This window comes from Papio anubis, chromosome 11, assembly GCF_008728515.1.
Source record: "Papio anubis isolate 15944 chromosome 11, Panubis1.0, whole genome shotgun sequence".
Classification (NCBI taxonomy): Eukaryota; Metazoa; Chordata; class Mammalia; order Primates; family Cercopithecidae; genus Papio; species Papio anubis.
Genome location: NC_044986.1, coordinates 99,929,167 through 99,950,120, shown reverse-complemented (window position 1 = coordinate 99,950,120; position 20,954 = coordinate 99,929,167). Strand labels below are relative to the sequence as shown.

The following is a 20,954-nucleotide window of genomic DNA, read 5'->3' as shown; positions in this document are numbered from 1 at the left end:
CCAGCAACTCTGGAATAAAGAGTGCTAGATTTAGGGTCACTTGTCCTCCTACCTGAGTGTACTCAGTTTCACTGAACCTGGGAGAAACTGACTGTAACTTCTTGGTAACATATAAGCCTGAGAGCCATACAATACATAGCTGCTGGGGGTGGTTGATGTATTCTTAAGCCTTGTATGTAAAATTGGCTTAGAGTTACTGTGTATCAGGTTACCGGATCCATTTACAATTTCCAGCATCTTTCCAGCATCTTTCTAGCATCCCTCAAAAATCCCAAAAATAACAAATACTAAATAAACAACGCTATTCAAAATGGGCAAAGCACTTGAATAGACATTTCTCCAGAGGAGATGTACAAATGGCCACTAAGCACATGATGCTAAGCACAAGATGTTCAACATCACTGATCATTAGGGAAATGCAAATCTGAAGCATAATGAGTTGCCATCTCTCATTCATTAGGATGACTATTACCAAAAAACAGGAAATTATGATGGTTGGTGAGGATGTGGAGAAACTGCAAACCTCATCCACTGAGAGTGGGGATGTAAAATGGTACAGCCACGATGGAGCACTATATGAATGTTCCTCGAAAAGTTAAAAATAGAAGTGTTGTATGATCTAGCAATTCCACTTGTAGGTATCTCCTCAAAGCAATTGAAAGCAGAGTCTTGAAGAGGCAGTTGTACCCCCATATGTCACAGTAGCATTATTCCACAATAGCCAAAAGGTAGAAGCAGCCTGTTTCTATAAATGGATGAATGGCTAAACAAAATGTGGTACGTTCGTATAACAGAATGTCATTTACCCTTAAAAAGGAAGGAAATTCTCACACGTGTTACAACATGGGTGAACCTTGAGGACATTATACTAAGTTAAATAAACCAGTCACAAAAAGTCAAATGCTGTATGTTCCACTTATGTGAGGTACTTAGAGTAGTTAAATTCAGAGACAGAAAACGGAATGGTGGTTTTCAGGGGCTGGGGGTGGAGAGAATGAGGAGTTGTTTAATGGGCATGGAATTTTAGTTTTGCAAGATGAAAAGAGTTCTGAAGATCGATGGAGGTGATAGTTTGCACAACACTGTGAATATACTTGAGGCCACTGAAATATACACTTAAAAATGGTTAATAAGGCTGGGTGCGGTGGCTCATGCCTGTAATCCCAGCACTTCGGGAGGTCGAGGCAGGTGGATCACCTGAGGTCAGGAGTTTGAAACCAGCCTGGCCAACATGGTGAAACCCCATTTCTACTAAAAATATCAAAAATTAGCCAGGCATGGTGGCAGGCACCTGTAAACCCAGCTACTTGAGAGGCTGAGGCAGGAGAATCACTGGAACCCGGGAGGCAGGGGTTGCAGTGAGCTGAGATTGCACCATTGCACGCCAGCCTGAGTGACAAAAGCAAAACTCCATCTCAAAAAAAGTTAATAATGCACAGTGGTGCCTGTCAGTGCTGGGGTTGGGGGTGTGGGGGGAGGCAGAGCATTGGGAAAAATAGCTAATGCATGCTGGGCTTAATATCTAGGCGATGGGTGATAGGTGCAGCAAACCATCATGGCACACGTTTACCTATGTGACAAACCTGCACATCCTGCACATGTACCCTGGAACTTAAAATAAAAATAAAAATAAATAAATAAAAATGGTTAAGATGGCATTTAAGTTATGTTGTTTCACCACTCTTTTTTTTTTTTTTTTTTTTTTTGAGACGGAGTTTCACTCTTGTCTCCCAGGTTGGAGTGCAATGGCGCGATCTTGGCTCACTGCAACCTCCGTCTCCCGGGTTCAAGTGATTCTCCTGCCTCAGCATCCTGAGTAGTTGGAATTACAGGCGCCTGCCACCACACCCAGCTAATTTTTTTTTTTTTTTTTTTTTTTGTCCTATAGCGACAGGGTTTCACTATGTTGGCCAGGCTGGTCTCATACTCCTGACCTTGTGATCTGCCCGCCTTAGCCTCCCAAAGTGCTGGGATTACAGGCGTGAGTCACCACACCCGGTTGTTTCACTACAATTTTTAAAAAAGCACAAGTGAAGAATGACATCTTCTCTCAGCAGCCCAGGCTTTGGAGGAACAGACTAGAAATAAAAGGAGAAAAGGAAAACAGAAAACAAACAGCCAATGGAATGGATCTTGTTTTTATATGGAACTAATTGCAAACATATATATATTTTTTACAGAGTCATTTTTCTCTCAAGAAGGGAGCTGCAGCCTTAGGGATTGGAACAGACAGCGTGATTCTGATTAAATGTGATGAGAGGTAAGCGTGTATCGGCAACTCTTGTTGGTGAGCAATTTGCAGATTTCACATAAGTAGTGCCTTTTGGTCTGAAAATAGTAGAGGACCGTGGGGCAGCAAGTCCACCTCCCTCCCAGCCTCTGCCGGCCTTTGTTTCTTTTTAACATGGGCTCCTGCTTCTATTGCTCAGATGTGGTTCCTTGATGCCATGGAGCCTTCCACAGCCCTTGACTGAATCAAAACCTGTGTTAAATCAATCAAAATATTCTACACCAAGAAAGTGCAGAAAGACATTCATCACCTGGGCACGTTAGCAACAGCAGGCACTTTGAGCACTGATTTATGGAGGTGTCATCACTTTGGGCACCATAGATTGTGTAAGCTTGATGGGGTGACTATAGGAGGGGGCGCAGTTTAGGGAGCAGGAAGTAAATATTGCACCAGCAACTCAACAACTGGAACCAAAGGACTCAGGGAAAATCCCTGTCTTAATTGACACCTGAACTTCATAGGGACTCTGGGATTCAGTACGGTGCTTTGTGGGGGAGATTTTAGAATGTCCACGAAAAGTATCACTGGCCTATAGGCCTGAAACCTACTAAAAATTAGATTCAGTCTCTAAAGTTTTATTAAGAATTTTCATTAAATTTAAAGGAAGCCACTTAATTGGCCATTTATTTATTTATTTGTATTTATTAGTCAGATGTGTACTGATTGCCCACCATGTCACTAGGCTCTAGAAAAGCATAATACGTGATCCTGGTTCCCTGCCAGGATGTGAGCTAGGTGGGAAGAGGCGGTGTCGTCAGAAGGAGATAGTTACAGGGTTGAACTGCATGGCACGAAGTACATGTTTGAACTTTGAGAAGGCATCGAAAGCTTCATGCAACAGGCAGGAATTGAGCTGGATTTTTTTAAATTAAGAGTGAGTTGGACAAGTGGAGGGAAAGGCAAGGGCAGGTACAGAAGATTGAATACCAGCAGCAAAGCTGTTACAGGAAAGGGGTCCCGATCCACATCCCAAGAGAGGGTTCTTAGATCTCGCGCAAGAAAGAATTCAGGGCGAGTCCATAGAGTAAAGTGAAAGCAAGTTTATTAGGGAAGTAAAGGATTAAAAGAATGGCTACTCCATAGACACAGCAGCCTGGAGGCTGCTGGTTGCCCATTTTTATGGTTATTTCTTGATGATATGCTAAACCAGGGGTGGATTATTCATGTCTCCCCTTTTTAGACCATATAGAGTACCTTCCTGACATTGCCATGACATTCGTAAACTGTCATGGTGCTGGTGAGAGTGTAGCAGTGAGGAGGATGACCAGAAGTCACTCTTGGGGCCATCTTGGTTTTGGTGGGTTTTGGCAAGGTCTTTATGACCTGTATCTTGTGCTGACCTCCCATCTCATCCTGTGACTTAGAATGCCTTAACCGTCTGGGAATGCAGCCCAATAGGTCTGAGCCTCATTTTCCCCAGCTCCTATTCAAGATGGAGTTACTCTTGTTCACTTGCCTCTGAGAAAGCCATAGAAGGAGGAATGAGCACCTTGTGGGGTCCAGAAGCCAAGCCTTAGCAGAGGCATGGGGGAGGGGCAGCCATGGCAAATACGGTTGCTCACGTGGAATTCAGAAAGCTCTAAAAATCCCGCTGGGCGTAGTGGCTGACATCTGTAATCCCAGCACTTTGGGAGGCTGAGGCGGGTGGATAACCTGAGGTCAGGAGTTCAAGACCAGCCTGGCCAACATGGTGAAACCCTGTCTCTACTAAAAATACAAAAATTTGCCAGGCGTGCTGGAGTGCGCCTGTGGTCCTAGCTACTCAGGAGGCTGACACAGGAGAATCCCTTGAACCCAGGAGGCGGAGGTTGCAGTGAGCCAAGATCATGTCTCTGCACTCCAGCCTGGGCGACAAAGCAAGACTTCATCTCAAAAAAAGAAAAAGAAAAAAAAGAAAAAGGAACAGAAAAAAGAAAGCAAGCTCTAAAAATAGCCATGTTTACCTCTGTTAGCGAACCAAACTGAGGTTCACTTGCCAACAGCAGTGACACCAAACATCCACATGGAGGTTTGCAGCAGGAGAAAGGAGGACATTTATTTGCACCGCCTTTTTTTTTTTTTTTAAGATGGAGTCTCACTTTATCGCCCAGGCTGGAGTGCAGTGGCGTGATCGCAGCTCACTGCAAGCTCCGCCTCCCGGGTTCACGCCATTCTGCTTCAGCCTTCCGAGTGGCTGGGACTACAGGCGCCAGCCACCGTGACCGGCAATTTTTTTTTGTTGTTGTTGCTGTTGTATTTTTTAGTAGAGACAGGGTTTCACCGTGTTAGGCAGGATGGTCTGGATCTCCTGACCTCGTGATCCGCCCGCCTCGGCCTCTCGAAGTGCTGGGATTACAGGCGGGAGCCACTGCGCCCGGCCTCATCTTTCTTTTTCTAACTAGACATGATAACATGAGTATTTTTCCACATAATTACAAACACAAACACAGTTAACTGTATAAGATTTTAGATGTGACTATGTCAGAAAGCATTACGGTACATTTAGAGAGCTGGCTTTGGAGCTGAATTATTTAAATTCCAATCTCAGCTCCAGCACTAGTCTGGGCAAATGCCTCTCTGTGCTTCAGTTTCTTTATCTGAAAAAACAAAAAAGTAATGACACCTGCTTCATAGGATTGTTATGAAGATTCAATGTATTGACAAACGTAAAATGCTAAAAACAATCCAACAATGGGGTAAGTCCAAAATATCAGTCCCCTGCTAATAAGTCTTTCTATTTCTCATGTTACTGTTACAAATAACCTTTGTATCCTTCAGTGAACGTCATTGTGCGTCCATGGCTTCTCCATTTATGACAATTTCTTTGTATTCTTACTAATTAAAATCCTATGACTGTTTTTAAAGAAATGGATGCATCACATTAGCCTGGCAAAACATTTCATCAATTTGTTCTCCTAGCAGCCCTGTATGAGAGTATGTTGGAAAAAATTTTTAACTGTGCTATTAGGTAGATGGCATCTTTGACTCTATATTCATAATTCACATCATCTCTGTGACATGAGTTTAAGACTGAGAGCCTGGCCCTAATGGTCTAAGTGACATTGAAGTGTTTGGGCTCAGGAGCTGAGGAGAAAGCCTTGGACAGTCATTTGTAGCCACCATTGGGGTCAGAATCAATTAAAACACTCTTGGCAGCCATTTTCTTTTTATTATCACATCCTTGTAAAAGTCAGATGTACAGTTCAGAACATCATGTAAGGCTGACAAGGTGACAGCGTTCGTGCTTGTTTCCCGCAATGTGCTTTGTAAAGTTCATTCAGCCTTCCCAAAACATAAGCCTGGGCCTGCTCTCTATGGCTTTCATGTCTTGTAGTTACCCTTTCCTACCACACATGAGTCTATCAGTGGCTGGGTGATGGCTTTTATCATGTTCTACAGACAGTTGAAGGTTCACAACTGAAAAGAAATGTCCCAGTGAAAGAGAATAGTCTGTGTCTTTCTAGCAATAAGCCCAATGCTGCATGTGGAGGAAGATCCTGTGAGGTACATTTTTTTTTTCTTTCTTTTTGAGACAAGGTCTCACTCTGTCACCCAGTTTAGAGTGCAGTGGCGCAATCTCAGCTCACCACAACCTCTGCCCCCCGGTTCAAGAGAGTCTCCTCCCTCAGCCTCCCAAGTAGCTGGAATTACAGGCGTGTGCCCCCACACCCAGCTAATTTTTGTATTTTTAGTAGAGACAGGGTCTCACTGTGTCACCATGTTGGCCAGGCTGGTCTTGAACTCCTGACCTCAGGTGATCCACCCGCCTTGGCCTCCCAATGTTCTGGGATTACAGGCGTGAGCCACCATGCCTGACCTGGTTCCCCTTCTTTTTTTTTTTTTTTTTTTTTTTGAGACGGAGTCTTGCTCTTGTTGCCCAGGCTGCTGGAGTGCAATGGCACAACCTTGGCTCACTGCAACCTCTGTCTCCCGGGTTCAAGCGATTCTCCTGTCTCAGACTCCTGAGTAGCTGGGATTACAGGCATGTACCACCAAGCCCAGCTAATTTTGTATTTTTAGTAGAGATGGGGTTTCTCCATGTTGGTCAGGCTGGTCTCGAACTCCCGACCTCAGGTGATCCACCCGCCTCAGCCTCCCAAAGTGCTGGGATTACAGGCATGAGCCACTGTGCCCCACCAACCCTTTCTTAATTAGCAGTCACAGGGGCTAACTTTGGGTGACAGTTCAAAGTGAAACACGGTTCTCAGTTAAAACAAAACAAACAAACAAAGTTATAGTAAATATTTGTTTGGACTAGGTTGTTTTATAGTTGAAAATTAAGCATTTTAATTTTATTAAATATACTCTTAAAGATGGAGTAAGATAAGGTAATGTAAAACTTCAGTTCTCGTGGCTTTCATTTTGATGTGAAGTGTTATAACTAAACAGGAATATTCTATTTTGTAAAAATTACTTATTAAATTCAAAAGAGGAAAATGTGTTAGGTGAATACATGATTTCCTAAGTTATAGCTTGAGGTTTTCTTTCCTTGTTATCAAAAAGTTGAATATTCAGTGATGAGGTTCATGAATTTTTATTCATGTCATTCATATTTGTAAAATTTGAATTAGTGGAATCTAGATTTGTGATGTGTAGCTATAGCTAAGAATAGAGAAGAAAAGTGTGTTAATATAGAGAGGAAGATAAACATTAGTGAAGGAAAACAGAGCTATATTTCAGAATCTGCTTGGGCCACTGAGCAAAAAGATGTTTCCCAAATATCCAGTCAAGGGAAGAGGAGAGAAAATTTCTATTGTACAGATAATTTGGAAAAATGGGGAGTTCCTATATGATGGACGTGGGAGCCCTGTGAGCTCCATCTTTTGGCTGCAGGCAGTGGCCTTGATTGGAACATAATGGCAGACATGGTGGACGTAGTCCAGTCTAGCATGAGATGAGCACAGGAGGGGAAGCACCATGATAGAGAAAGTACTGGCTGTTACTGATTCCCATCCAGTTCAGCAACTAGCGGAAGGATTATGGAAGTCATCCAGATAAAAAGAAGAGGCAAAAATGTCCCAGGCAGATGCCATAGCACATTCTAAACCAGGTCCTCAACCTTTTTGGCACCAGGGACAGGTCTCATGGAAGACAATTTTTCCACAGACAGGGCTGTGAGGGGTGGGGGTGGCAGATGACTTCAGGATGAAACTGTTCCACCTCAGATCATTATCAGGCATTAGTTAGATTCTTTTTATTTTTCTTTTTTTTTTTTTATTTTTTTGAGACGGAGTCTCACTCTGTCACCCAGGCTGGAGTGCACTGGCATGATCTTGGCTCACTGCAGCCTCTGCCTCCCAGGTTCCAGCGATTCTCCTGCCTCAGTCTCCTGGGTAGTTGGGTTTACAGACCCCCGCCACCATGCCCGGCTAATTTTTGAATTTTTGGTGGAGATGGGGTTTCATCATGTTGGCCAGGCTGGTCTTGAACTCCTGACCTCAAGTGATCTGCCCGCCTCGACATCCCAAAACATTCATTACGATTCTCATAAGAAGCACACAACCTAGATTCCTCACATCTGCAGTTCACAGTAGGGTTCCTGCTCCTATGAGAATCTAATGTCACTACTGATCTGACAGGAGACAGGGCTGAGGCGGGAATGCTGGCTCAGGGCTCACCTCCTGCTATGTGACCAGTTCCTAACAGGTCACCATTAGTACTGGTCCATGGCCCGGGGATGGGGGACCCCTATTCTAAACCATGGATGTGAGAGAGAACCTGGCTTGTTCAAGGAACTGAAAAGAAGAAAGGACTTGGTTAGAATGTCCTTGTCATGTGGGCCTTATGAGCCATGTTAAGCTATTTGGATTTCTCATTAAAAGACAAGGGACATCACTGAAGGGTTTTGAGCAGGGGAACGACAGCATATTTTTGTGTTAGAAAGATTATTTTAAATGCAGAGTGAATGGGATGAGAGACTGGAAGTTTGTAAATGCTGTAGTCATATGAATGGGAGATGGTGAATTGTGGGCTGACCAGATGCAGAGCAATGGAGAGGGAGTGCTGGAGTGAATAGGAAGTGTTGGCTGATTGGTGAGCAGGTTGAGACAGGAGGCAAGGATGAATGTCAGGCTTCTGGCTTGCCAGCTAAGTCCAGGCGGTGCTATTCTCTGAGATAAAGGACGCTGTCTGAGGTGAACAGTTCAGATTGGGAGATGCTGAGTTTGAAGAGGTTATGAGACACCCAAGTTTGAGTGTCTGGTAGGCAGGTGGAAGTATGGGCCTGGAGCTCAGGAGGTACACTAGGGAGGCGGTGCAGAAGGCAGCCTGGGAAGGAACTCTCAGGATCATCCACACTTCAGGGACAGACAGAGTAAGAGCAGCCTGCAAAGGAGATTGAGGAGGAGCGGCCAGAGTTGTCAGAGAATCAGAAACCAGGGCCACGAGGGCCATGAGAGTGTTTCCAGAGAAAGGAGTGGTCAGCAGGATCAAATGCTACAACAGGTGAAATGAGGGCCAACAACTGCCCATCAGCATGACTTCTGAGGAGGTGGCTGATGGCAAGGGCAGTTTCAGTGGAGGGGTGAGGGCAGAAGGCAATTTGCAGTGGGTTGGGGTGAGTGGTAGATGAGAAAAGGGAGAACTAATACAGACAAGATCCAGGAGGTGGAGTCGTGAAGGGGAGGAGGCAGGGCTGAAGCTGGAGGGTAGCTTTGAATCCAGGGTGGCTTGTGGCTTTGTTGTTTAAAGGAGATGGGCTTATTGCCCATTTCACTATGAGGTGGAGGACCTGCTAGAGAGGAAATGTGAATTACGGAAGGATAAAAGAAAGAAGAAGGAAGAGAGGGAGGGAGGGAGGAAGGAAGGAAGAAAGGAAGGAAAAAATAGCAAAGGTTTAATTTTCCTTGTTGAGTTTCCTAGTCTTTTGGCTAAAAATTATGTAGAATCTTCCCCTGAGAAGCTCACACAAACTCTGAAATTATTTCAAATCCTAAAATTGGAAGGAAACACAGAGGAGAAAGCAATAGGAGCGTGATGTGTGATGGCAGGTGCAAGAAGGACTGGGGAGGAGTGGGGAGGAAGGAGGGGAGGGGCCAGCCTGGGCTTAGCCTGTGTTGACAAGCTGCTAATGACTTTCAAATCAGACACCCTTAGAGTTGGAAATGTGCTCAGACCTTAGCTTGTCCAACTTTTTTTTTTTTACATTGTATTATTAAAATAATTTCAAATTTAAAGGAAAATTGCATGAATAGTAAAAAGAATGCTCATATACCTTATACTCAGATTCACCAGTTATGAACAATCTGACACATTTGCTTTCTCTTTCTCTCAAGATAAACTGTATATAAACCCAATATTACATATTGAGTGTAATATTACATATATTAATTATATTATTTATATATATATTATATATATATATAGAGAGAGAGAGAGAGAACCATTTGCAAGCTCCTTGCAGACATCAGGCTGTTTTACTTAATATCTCAATGTATGTTTCCTAAAAACAAGGATATTCACTTACACAATCACAGGCCAATTATGAAAATCAGGAAATCTGATGTAGATAGAGTACTATTATTAAATGTACATACTTATTCGTTTCTTCAGTTGTCCCAATAGTATCCATTATAGCTATTTTTTCCCAGTCCGGGATCACACATGGCATTTAGTCGTCATGTCTCTTTGGTCACCTTTAATCTGCAACGTTTCCTCTGCCTTCCTTTGTCTCTCATGACATTGATGTTTTTGATGAGTAGAGACCATTTAGTTTGCAGGTGATTTGGATTCGTCTGGTTGTTTTCCCATGATTAGATTCAAGTGATGCATTTGGCTCAGGACTTTCAGGAGGTGAAGCTTGGCTTGCTTGAGTGCATCTCATCTGGAGGTTCGTCCCATTATCAGTAATATCAACTTTGATTTTTTGGTGAAGGCAGTGTCTGCCAGGTCACTCCACTATGAAATGACTATTTTCTCCTTTGCAGTTAATAAGTATCTTGCAGGGGATGCTTTGTGTCTACATAAATACCCCGTTGCTTCTGAAATGTTCACCCACTAGTTTAGCATCTACTGATGATTTTTCGCTGCATTATTGTTGTGATGGTTACAGAACAGTAATTTTCTAACTCCGTCATTTCTTCTGTATTTATTAGTCCTTTCATTCCACTGTAGAGAAGAGATTTTGTCTTTTTGTTCTCTCTCCCCACCCCCTTGCTCTCTCTCATTTATTATCAGTATGAACTCAAAAGTATTTTTAGAAATTAATATGCTCGGCTGGGTGCGGTGGCTCGGCTGGGTGGGAGGCTGAGGCTGAGGCAGGAGAATAGCTTGAACCCGGGAGGTGGAGCTTGCAGTGAGCTGAGATCGTGCCACTGCACTCCAGCCTGGGAGACAGAGGGAGACTCCGTCTCTTTTTTTACGTCTCTTTTTTTAATTGTAATTTTTATTTTATTTATTTGTTTACTTTTTGAGACGGAGTCTTACTCTTGTTGCCCAGGCTGGAGTACAGTGGCGCGATCTCGGCTCACTGCAATTTCCACCTCCTGGGTTCAAGTAATTCTCCTGCCTCCGCCTCCCGAGTAGCTGGGATTACAGGTGCCTGTCACCACGCCCGGCTAATTTTTTTGTATTTTTTTTTTTTAGTAGAGACGGGGTTTCACTGTGTTGGCCAGGCTGGTCTCGAACTCCTGATGTCAGGTGATATCCCCACCCAACCTCAGCTTCCCAAAGTTCTGGGATTACAGGAGTGCGCCACCGAGCCCGGCCGACTCCACCTCAAAAAAAGAAAAAACAAATTGATATGCACTAGCACCTTCTTCCACTCGTTCTCCCTGCTCTCTTCCATTTCTCCTTCTCTTTCTCCTCCCTTCAGGCCTCCCCTTACATTATCTAAATTACTCGTAATTTGTTTTAAAACCTTACAGAAAATAAATCTGACCAAGACGCATGATACTTAGTGTCAGAGGACTACAAGAGTCACCAGCTTTCCTAGCTCCCATGTAGTACAAGAATTCTGTTAGTCATTTTGATTAATGCTTTTATGCCACAAATTAGCTACTAGTGCTTTTATATACATTTTAGCCTTTCTTTTAAACGTTATCACTCCAGCTTTATAAATTACAGTTAGACTACACTTCCCTGCACTTTTTAGTACCACACTGTATCATACAATTGATTTAAACAATTCGAAGTATAAATAACCTGGGGTCATTATACTCTTTTATTAAATTAGCTGGATTGTAGCCAGTGCCTGAAGGTGGTTAGGGACGCTAATTAACTCTTTCAGGTCCTTGGGGAGCTGTTCAGTACATTGTAGCAGGCTAGACTTCACAGAGACACCGAATAAATTATTCCTGAGCAGGACTGTGGGAAGCCCTCTGAGTGGCGTATTTCCTGTGGGTGTGGATGCAGAGAACTCAGGGATGCTAGTCCTATGTGTACTTCATTCTGCCCTGTCTCAGGAAGGACTATAATAACAGCTGGCACTGATTGAGAGGCACAGTTCTAGCCACTTTACAAAATTGACCTAATTAATTCATTTAATTAGAGACACAAAACAGTATATTCTTTCACATTTATCTGGTGCTGACATAGTTTGTGAAGTGATTCCACACACACAGTTTTAAACAGTATGGCAAGTTTTCTTTCATAGCCTGTCACAGGGAATATGTCTAAGGTCCCATGGCTTGTAAGTGAAGAGTCAGGGTGTGGAGTCAGAAGAGAACCCTTAGTGTTCACGCGTTTAAACAGAGCTCCTTTTTTTTTATTATGATAAAATACACATAACATAAAATTTCCGATCTGAGCCATTTTTAAGTGTGCATTTCAGTGGTATGAAATACACATATTATTGTGCAGCCATCATCAATATTCATCTCCAGAACTCTTGTCACGTTGCAAAACTGAAATTCCATGCTCATTTAACACTAACTCCCCACCACACCCTCCCTACTATCCCCAGGAAACGCCCACTACACTGTCTCTACGAATTTTACTACTCCAGGTACTTCACTTACATGAACAGAATCATACAGGATTCAACTTTTTGTAACTTGTCTATTTCACAATGTTCTCAAGGTTCATCCATGTTGTAGCATGTGTCAGAATTTCCTTCCTTTTTAAGGCTGAATAATATTCCGTTGTATGTGTAGATCACATTTTGTTTATCCGTTCATCCATTTATGCATACTTGCGTTGCTTCCACCTTTTTTTTTGAGACACATTCTCACTCTGTCACCGAGGCTGGAGTGCAATGGTGCACTGTTGGCTCACTGCAACTTCTGCCTCCCAGGTTCAAGCGAATCTCCTGCCTCAGCCTCTTGAGTAGCTGGGCCTACAGGTGCACACCACCATGGCTGGCTAATTTTTATATTTTTAGTAGAGACGGGGTTTCACCATATTAATTAGGCTGGTCTCAAACTCCTGACCTCAGGTGTTCCACCCACCTCAGCCTCCCAAAGTGCTGGGATTACAGGCAGGAGCCACTACGCAGGGTTACTTCCGCCATTGACTAATAGGAATAATGCTGCAATGAATATGGGGTGAAAAACTACATCTTCGAGACTCTGCTTTCAGTTGTTTTGGAGTAGATACCTAACAGTTGAATTGCTGGATCACATGGTAATTCTATCTTTAATCTGTTGAGGAACCATCACACTTTTTTCCGCAACTGTTATATCATTTTACATTCCTGCCAGCAGTGCCCAGAGTTGCAATTTCTCCACATCCTCACCGACACTTGTTATTTTTGGGACTTTTGGTTCGTTTGCTTGTTTTTCATAGCAGCCATCCTTATGGGTATGCAGTGGTATTTCACTGTGGTTTTTGTTTGCATTTCCCTGATGATTAGTGATGTTGAGGATTTTTTTTCATGTGCTTAGTGCTTAGTGGACATTTGTATGCTTTTTTTGGAGAAATGTTTACTCAGGTCTTTTGGATTCATTTTGTTATTTTTGTTGTTGAGTTTTAGGACTTCTTTATTCTAGATATTAATCCTTTATCAGATATATAATTTGCAAATATTTTCTCCCATTCTGTGAGTTTCCTTCTTACTCTGTTGATAGTATCTTTTGTTGTACAAGTTTGTAATGTTCATGAAGTCAGAGTTTTCTATTTTTTTTCTTTTGTTGCCTGAACCTTTGGTGTGATATCCAAGAAATCATTGCCAAATCCAATGTTATGAATGTTTTGTCCTATGTTTTCTTCTAAGAGTTTTATAGTTTTAGTTCTTACATTTAGATCTCTGATCTATTTTGAGTTAATTTATATTGTGTTATATAAGAGATGGCTGCTTTTTAAAAATAATAATGACAACACAATTCTCCTATTCCAGAAGCCACACATATTCATTGTAGAAAAATAAGCAAATAAAAGAACCTATAGTCTCTCATAATGTTTGATGCATGTAGTTTAAAATATATTTACATATATTTTAACATAAAAGAAACTATAAGTAATTACTGATTAGAAATTTGTTTTTTACATAACAAATATTATGGACAATTTGCGTGCCTTAGAAATTCTTCCACACAATTCTCATTCACTAATAATCTACTGTTTAGAATTTGTATTCCTTAACAAATCTGTTGTTGAACATTAAGTTGTTTTAAACTTTTACTATTAAAAAATGCTGTTGCCGGGCGCGGTGGCTCAAGCCTGTAATCCCAGCACTTTGGGAGGCCGAGACGGGCGGATCATGAGGTCAGGAGATCGAGACCATCCTGGCTAACCCGGTGAAACCCCGTCTCTACTAAAAAATACAAAAAACTAGCCGGGCGAGGTGGCGGGCACCTGTAGTCCCAGCTACTCGGGAGGCTGAGGCAGGAGAATGGCGTGAACCCGGGAGGCGGAGCTTGCAGTGAGCTGAGATCCGGCCACTGCACTCCCGCCTGGGCGACGGAGTGAGACTCCGTCTCAAAAAAAAAAAAAAAAAAAAAAAAAAAAATGCTGTTATACACATTATTGCAGCTAAATATTTGCACATATCCTTGTATTATTTTCTTAAAATAACTTCCGTCTGGGTGTAGTGGCTCACCCCCGTAATCCCAGCACTCTGGAGGGCCGAGGTGGGCGGATCACCTGATGTCAGGAGTTTGAGACCAGCCTGACCAACATGGTGAAGCCATGTCTCTACTAAAAATAAAAAATTGGCTAGGTGTGATGGCACATGGCTGTATTCCCAGCTACTCGGGAGGCTGAGGCAGGAGAATCACTTGAACCCCACAGGCAAAGGTTGCAGTGAGCCAAGATCACGCCACTGCACTCCAGCGTGGGCGACAGAGCAAGATTCCGTCTCAAAAACAAAACCAAAAAAGAAACCAAAAAAACTTCCCAGATGTAGAATTTCTGAGCCCAGGACTGTGTCTATGCTGAGTTATGATACTTGCTGTCATGTTGCCTTCAGAAAAGACTCAGCCAGTTTACACTCCCACAGTACTACAAAGGGGTGCCTACCCACTATGTCCTCACTCATGCTAGGAATTAAAACCTTAAGTGATGTGTGTCAATCTGATGGATGGAGCTTTTTTATTATTCATGTTTTCATTTACATTTTGATAATTAGCAAAGCTGAGTATTTGTTTTTTTTTTGTGGGTCATAGTTGGTATATATGTTTATGGGGTACATGAGATGTTTTGACAGACACAGGCATGCAACGTGAAATAAGCAAGTCATGGAGAATAGGGTATCCATCCCCCTCAAGCATTTATCCTTGCAAAGTTGAGTACTTTATACTTATCAGTTATAGTTCAAAAAGAAAAAGAAAACAAAGCTCTCTTTTGTCCTGTGTGTTGCAAATGTTTTCTAAAAGGTGTCATCTGCTTTTTTATTTCATTAGTTGTATTTTTTTAAATGTTTCAATTTATAGTAGTCAGAGTGATCATCAATTACTTATTTTTTACCTTTAATGTCTTTAGAAAATGTTTTCCATTCTTAGAACATGTTAATATTCATTTGTTTTCCCCTAGAAACTTTGTGTTATTATTTAAATAGTTGATTTAACTGAAATTTATTTTGGTCTATGGTGTTTGGTAAGTATGTAATATTTTCTTCTTCCTTCCTTCCTTCCTTCATTTCTTCCTTCCTTCCTTTCTTTCTTTTTGGCCAAATGGTGTTCCAATACCCTCAAACCCTGTTAATCACCCATCTACTATTTGTATGAGTTTGACTTTTTTAGATTCTGTATATATAAATGACATTATGCACTATTTGTCTTTCTGTGTCTGGCTTATTTTACTTAGCATGATGTCCTCCAGTTTCATCCATGTTCTCACATGACAGAACCTGTCATGTGACAGTTCTTTTTCATAACTGAATAATATTCCATTTATATATTTATTGTAATTTTTCTTTATCTGTTTACCTGTTGACAGACACATAGGTTGTTTCTAAATCTTGGCTATTGTGAGTAATGCTGCAGTGAACATGGAAGTGTGGTTTTTTCTTTGAGACACTGATTTCATTTCCTTTGGATACATACCCAGAACTGGGATTTCTGGATCATATGGAATTTCGAGTTTTTTTTTTTTTTTTCATGAGGAACTTTCATGCTGTTTTCTATAAGGGCTACACCAATGTATAAAGGTTCTCTTTTCTCTGTGTCCTCTCCAGCACTTGTTATCTTTTGACTTTTTTATAATAGTCATCCTAACAAATGTGAGATGATATCTCGTTGTGGTTTTGATTTGCATTTCCCTGAAAATTAGTCATGATTAGTGATTAGCACCTTTTTATATACATATGTCTTCTTTGGAAACAGGTCTATTCAGATTCTTTGTCTATTTTTAAACTAGGTTATTTGGGAGTTTCTGCTATTGAGTTGTATGAGGTCCTTATGTTTTGGATATAACCTTTTATCTGATATAAGGTTGCAAATATTTACTCCCATTCCATGGGATGCCTTTTCATTTTGTTAACTGTTTCCTTTACTGTGCAGAAACTTTAGTTTTGTATAGTCACACTTGTTTATTTTTGCTTTTATTACCTCTGCTGTTGGTATCACATCCAAAAAGTCATTGCCAAGATCAATGTCATGGAAGTTTTCCCCTATGTTTTCTTCTAGTAACAGTTTCAGGTCTTAGGTAAGTCTTCAATCCATTTTGAGTTGATTTTTGTGTATGGCGTAACATAAGGATCGAATTTTAATTTGTTGCATGTGGATATCCGATTCTCCTGGCACTATTTATCAAAAAGATTGTCCTTTCCCCATTGCGTATATATGGCACCTTTGCTGATGATTAGTAGACCACTTGCGCCTAGGTTTATTTCTGGGTTTTCTCTTTGTTCCATTGGTCTGTGTATCTGTTTTTATTCCAGTGCATACTGTTTTTATTCCATAGCTTTGTAATATAATTTGAGATCAGGAAGCATGATGTCTCCAGCTTTGTTCTCCTTTTTCAAGATTACTTTAGCTATTCATGGTTGTGTTTCCATATGAATTTTTGAGATTGTTTTTTCTATTTCTGTGAAAAATGCCATTGAAAATTTGACAGTTATTTCAATTGAATATGTAGATAGCTTTGGGTAGTATAGACATTTTGACAATATTGACTCTTCCAATTCATCAACGTAAGATATCTTTCCATTTATTTGTGTGTTTCTTCAATTTCTTTCATCAATGTTTTATAGTCTCATTGTATTGATCTCTCACCTTTATGGTTAAATTTATTTCTAAGTATTTTATTCTTTTTGATGGCATGTAAATGAAACTGTTTTCTTGATTTCTTTTCTGGATAGTTTTTTGCTAGTGTATGGTAGCACAACTGATTTTTATGTGTTAATTTTCATATCTTGGAATTTTACTGAATTCATTTATAGTTCTAACAACTTTCTGGTGAAGTTTTTGGTTTTCTCTGTATAAGATCACATCATCTAAAAATAGAGACAATTTAGCTTATTCTTTTCTGATTTGAATGCCTTTCATTTCTTTTTCATACCCAATTGCTCTGGCTAGGACTTCCAATACTAAGTTGGATAGAAGTGGCAAGAGTGAGCATCTTTATCTTGCTCCTGATCTTGGAGGAACTATCCAGTGAAGCTATTAGGTCCTTGGCTTTTCTTTGATGGGAGATTTTTGATTACTGATTCAATTCCCTTATTCATTATTGGTCAGTTAGAATTTTCTATCTCTTAAGAAGAATGTTCTTGTCCCGAATTTAATGGAAATGTATTTAGGCTTTTGCATTTAGATATGATGTTGACTCTTGGTTTGAAGTAGATTTTTTTTTAATCGTGTTAAGGAAGTGTCTTCTAAGCCAGGCACAGTGGCTCATGCCTGTAATCCCAGCACTTTGGGAGGCCGAGGTGGGTGGATCACCAGGTCAGGAGATCGAGACCATCCTGGCTAACACGGTGAAACCCCATCTCTACTAAAAATACAAAAAATTAGCCGGGCGTGGTGGTGGGCACCTGTAGTCCCAGCTGCTCGAGAGGCTGAGGCAAGAGAATTGTGTGAACCCGGGAAGCAGAGCTTGCAGTGAGCCAAGATGGCGCGGATGCACTCCAGCCTAGGTGACAAGGCGAGACTCCGTCTCAAAAAAAAAAAAGTGTCTTCTTAATTTACCAAGAATTCTTTTGTTTCATCTCTTCTCTTCCCACCCTCTTCTCTTTCTCCTTCTCCTCACCCACTTCCTTCTCTTCTGGAATGGATGTTCACTTTCATAAAATGCCTTTTAGACATTAATTGAGATGGCATTAACTGAGATGATTTTCTAACTTTGGTCTATTGATGAGTTGTGCTAAAAGGATTTCCTAGTAGTACACACCGTTGCATTCTTGCAACAAATCCCACTTGATCCAATGCTAATCTTGAATTTCCTTCAGGATTATATATTCCAATATTATATTTAGGATTATTGTAGCTATATTTGTAAGATGTGTCTGTAGGTTTCTCTGGGCTATCTCTGACAAGTTTTGCTTTCAGAATTATCTAGCTTCAGAAAATTCATTCTGCAGCTTTCTTTTGTCTTCTCTATAAGAGTTTAAAGAGTATTGTATGTTATTAGTAAACTTGTTAAAATTTACTATCCAGGCCTGGCATTTTGAGGCGGGGACAGATTTTTGGCAACTTTTCTCCCACTTATTTCTTGGTTATTAGGTTTTTGGGGTTTTTTTGTTCAAATTTCTTTATATGCTTGAATCAATTCTTGTAATTTACCTTTCTGAGGGAAAAATTATTTATTTTCTCAAAAACTTTAAGATTATTATAAAGCTTTACATAGAATGCTTTAAAAATATTAAAATCTCTTTATTCATAACATCTCTCTCCTTTCAAATGTTACATTTTCTCTCTTTTATTTATTGGACTAATCAGATATTTGTGTATCTATTGATATTTTCAATGTCCCATCTTTTGAATTTATTACGTTTACTTTTTGTTAAGTTTTCTAATTCACTAAAAAAATTATTTCTTCTTTCTGCCCACACTTGTTGTTTCCCCAGCTTTTTGGATTAATCAATTTAGTTATTTTTATTCTCTGTTATTTAATTTCAGAAGCACTCAGGGCATACATTTTCCTCTGAGAATGATTTAGGATGCTTCTCATGTTTTTATAAGTTTTATTCTCATGTCATTAATTTTTAATGTTCTGTAATTGCCATCTTGATTTCCTCTTGGACTCCAAAGTTATTTATTTAGAGTAGCCAAGCATGGTTTCTTACATGGTAACTTGAACCTTTTATCATAATCCTTTTTTCTGTTTCTCTACAGATACTTTTAGGGAAGAGGGACAGTAGTTTGGGGAGAAGGAGGAGTGGTGTGAGGTGGTCAGCACACCTTCTTACCCATACAGTTTCCCTCGTCATATACCTCCCTGTCAGCTCTAATCCTACCCTTCAAGGGCAGCAGTAAGGAGGTTTCATAGACAAAAGAAAATATCTCCTTACCATATCATGACTGGAGTCTCAGTTGCACGTCACTTGCATTGTTGTATAGTCATAGTATGTGTGCTAAGTAAATGCTTTTGGAGGAAGTCAATGGAAAGAATAATATTACTAGAATTATACACAAAAAATCACCCAAAATATCCTTTTCTTATAACCTGACAATAATGCTAAGTGATTCAATTGTGCACATTGGAAAACAAATCTTAAAAGAGAAAAATATTGATCATTATAGTTAAAGTTCTTTTTCCAAATCCAACTATGTATTTGGATTCATTATTTATAGCGAATAGGAAGTTCACTATTTATAATTATGGTAAAATTCTTTGCAAAGGGCTTGGTTTTGTAATACAAGTACTTCTTAAACGGTCAGTTTTGACTTTTGTTAGTTTAGTTATCTTAGGATCCTTTCCTAAGACAGGCTACCCATGTTAGTATCAGCTATGTAAAGACACGGGGAGCTCTTTTCCCCAGGAGAAATCTCTGGTAATTTTTGCTGCTTCTCTGCAATTCATCTTCAACAGTTTTTTTTCCCCAAGTGAGTCTATGCAATTTCTGTAGTCACTACACAGTCTGTGCAATTTGAAAATTCACCTACATCCATTAACGCTCCTTGCTATCTTGATAGGATAGTTTTGCCTAGCACTGACCAGTTTAGAAAGCAAATATAAACAAACAACTAGCAGGTTTTTGTTACTGCTATTGCATTTGGATGCTACACTAGGTAGAACAACATCATCAAATATGTTTTAAGACGAGGTTACATGCTTTTATTATTTACTAGCCAGTGCTGATAGCAGTAATCGGGGTCACTGGACTACTGAATTCAGGAGCCTTCCAGAAAACCACATGGACATTTTGCATATGTCATTACAATCCTAGAACTCAACCTGAAAAATGGTTTTGTTAAGTCAAGGTAGTTGTACAGTGCCAAGAGTCTAGGTTTTGCTATCAGACAGCTCTAGATTTGAAATCTGCCTCCTGCTAGCTGTGTGACATTCTGCAAGTCGCATAATGCTAATGACAACAATAACAATACTACTGCTAATAAAAACATAACGTTAGACTGTCAAACAGGCATCCAGTGGTCACCAAAGGTTAGGCAGAGTTTGCTTAATATTGTTTATACCTACTGTCTTGTTTAACCCTCAGACAAATCTGAGACAAATACTATTATCATTTTATAAATGAGTAAAAAGAAGAACTTAATACTTCAAGTACACACAGTTAGCATATATGATCTGTGGCAGGAACCCACTATTCCATCTCCAGATTTCAAGCTTTTAACCATAGTCAACTGCCTCTCTGAACCTCAGTTTCCTAATCTGCACTCTAAGTGCAAAATAACTATCTCGTAGGGTCGGGAGGAGGAGCAGGGATCTCACAGTTACTGCTTCTAAAACTGGTCATTTATAATTGCTGCTGGTAGTGTTGCTATTATATAACCTTAGTCAACTTGTAACAGGAAGGATGTATGAATACTTCCTTCTTTGCACTCATGTTTTTAGGAATAGAGCTAAGCCCTACTCACTTAGGAAAGGCTGGTAGTATCTCTAGTTTCAGCAGGGCCAATGAACAGGGTCGACTAGTGACTCAAGCACCCCATATGTGACCATCTGCAAGCCTGCCTAGAAATACAGACTCTCCAGTAACCTGCTTTCTTTGGTAAGATAATTAGTTCTTTCCTTTGGAGCTATGGGGAGTTAGGCATGAATCTGGGGCCATGGTCCGAGATACATTCTGTGTCTTTTTGCTTCTTCCCACGAAGAGAAGATCTTTCCTGCTGGTGGTTCTACCTGTCATTCTTCCTGGGATTTTGCCCAGTTAACTTAAGGGAGTTATCTGACCCTATAGCATCATAAGACT

General features: G+C 40.5%; 1 protein-coding gene across 2 annotated transcripts in view; it reads left to right on the top strand.

Moving 5' to 3' along the window:
• Nucleotides 1-20,954, top strand: part of GAD2 (glutamate decarboxylase 2) — an 88,139-nt gene that overhangs the window by 29,217 nt on the left and 37,968 nt on the right. For both annotated transcript variants that reach the window (XM_031652459.1, XM_009214120.4), the window contains one exon: nt 2,181-2,260. In XM_031652459.1, the coding sequence (XP_031508319.1) occupies nt 2,181-2,260 (80 nt within the window). The remainder of the gene's footprint in view (nt 1-2,180; nt 2,261-20,954) is intronic.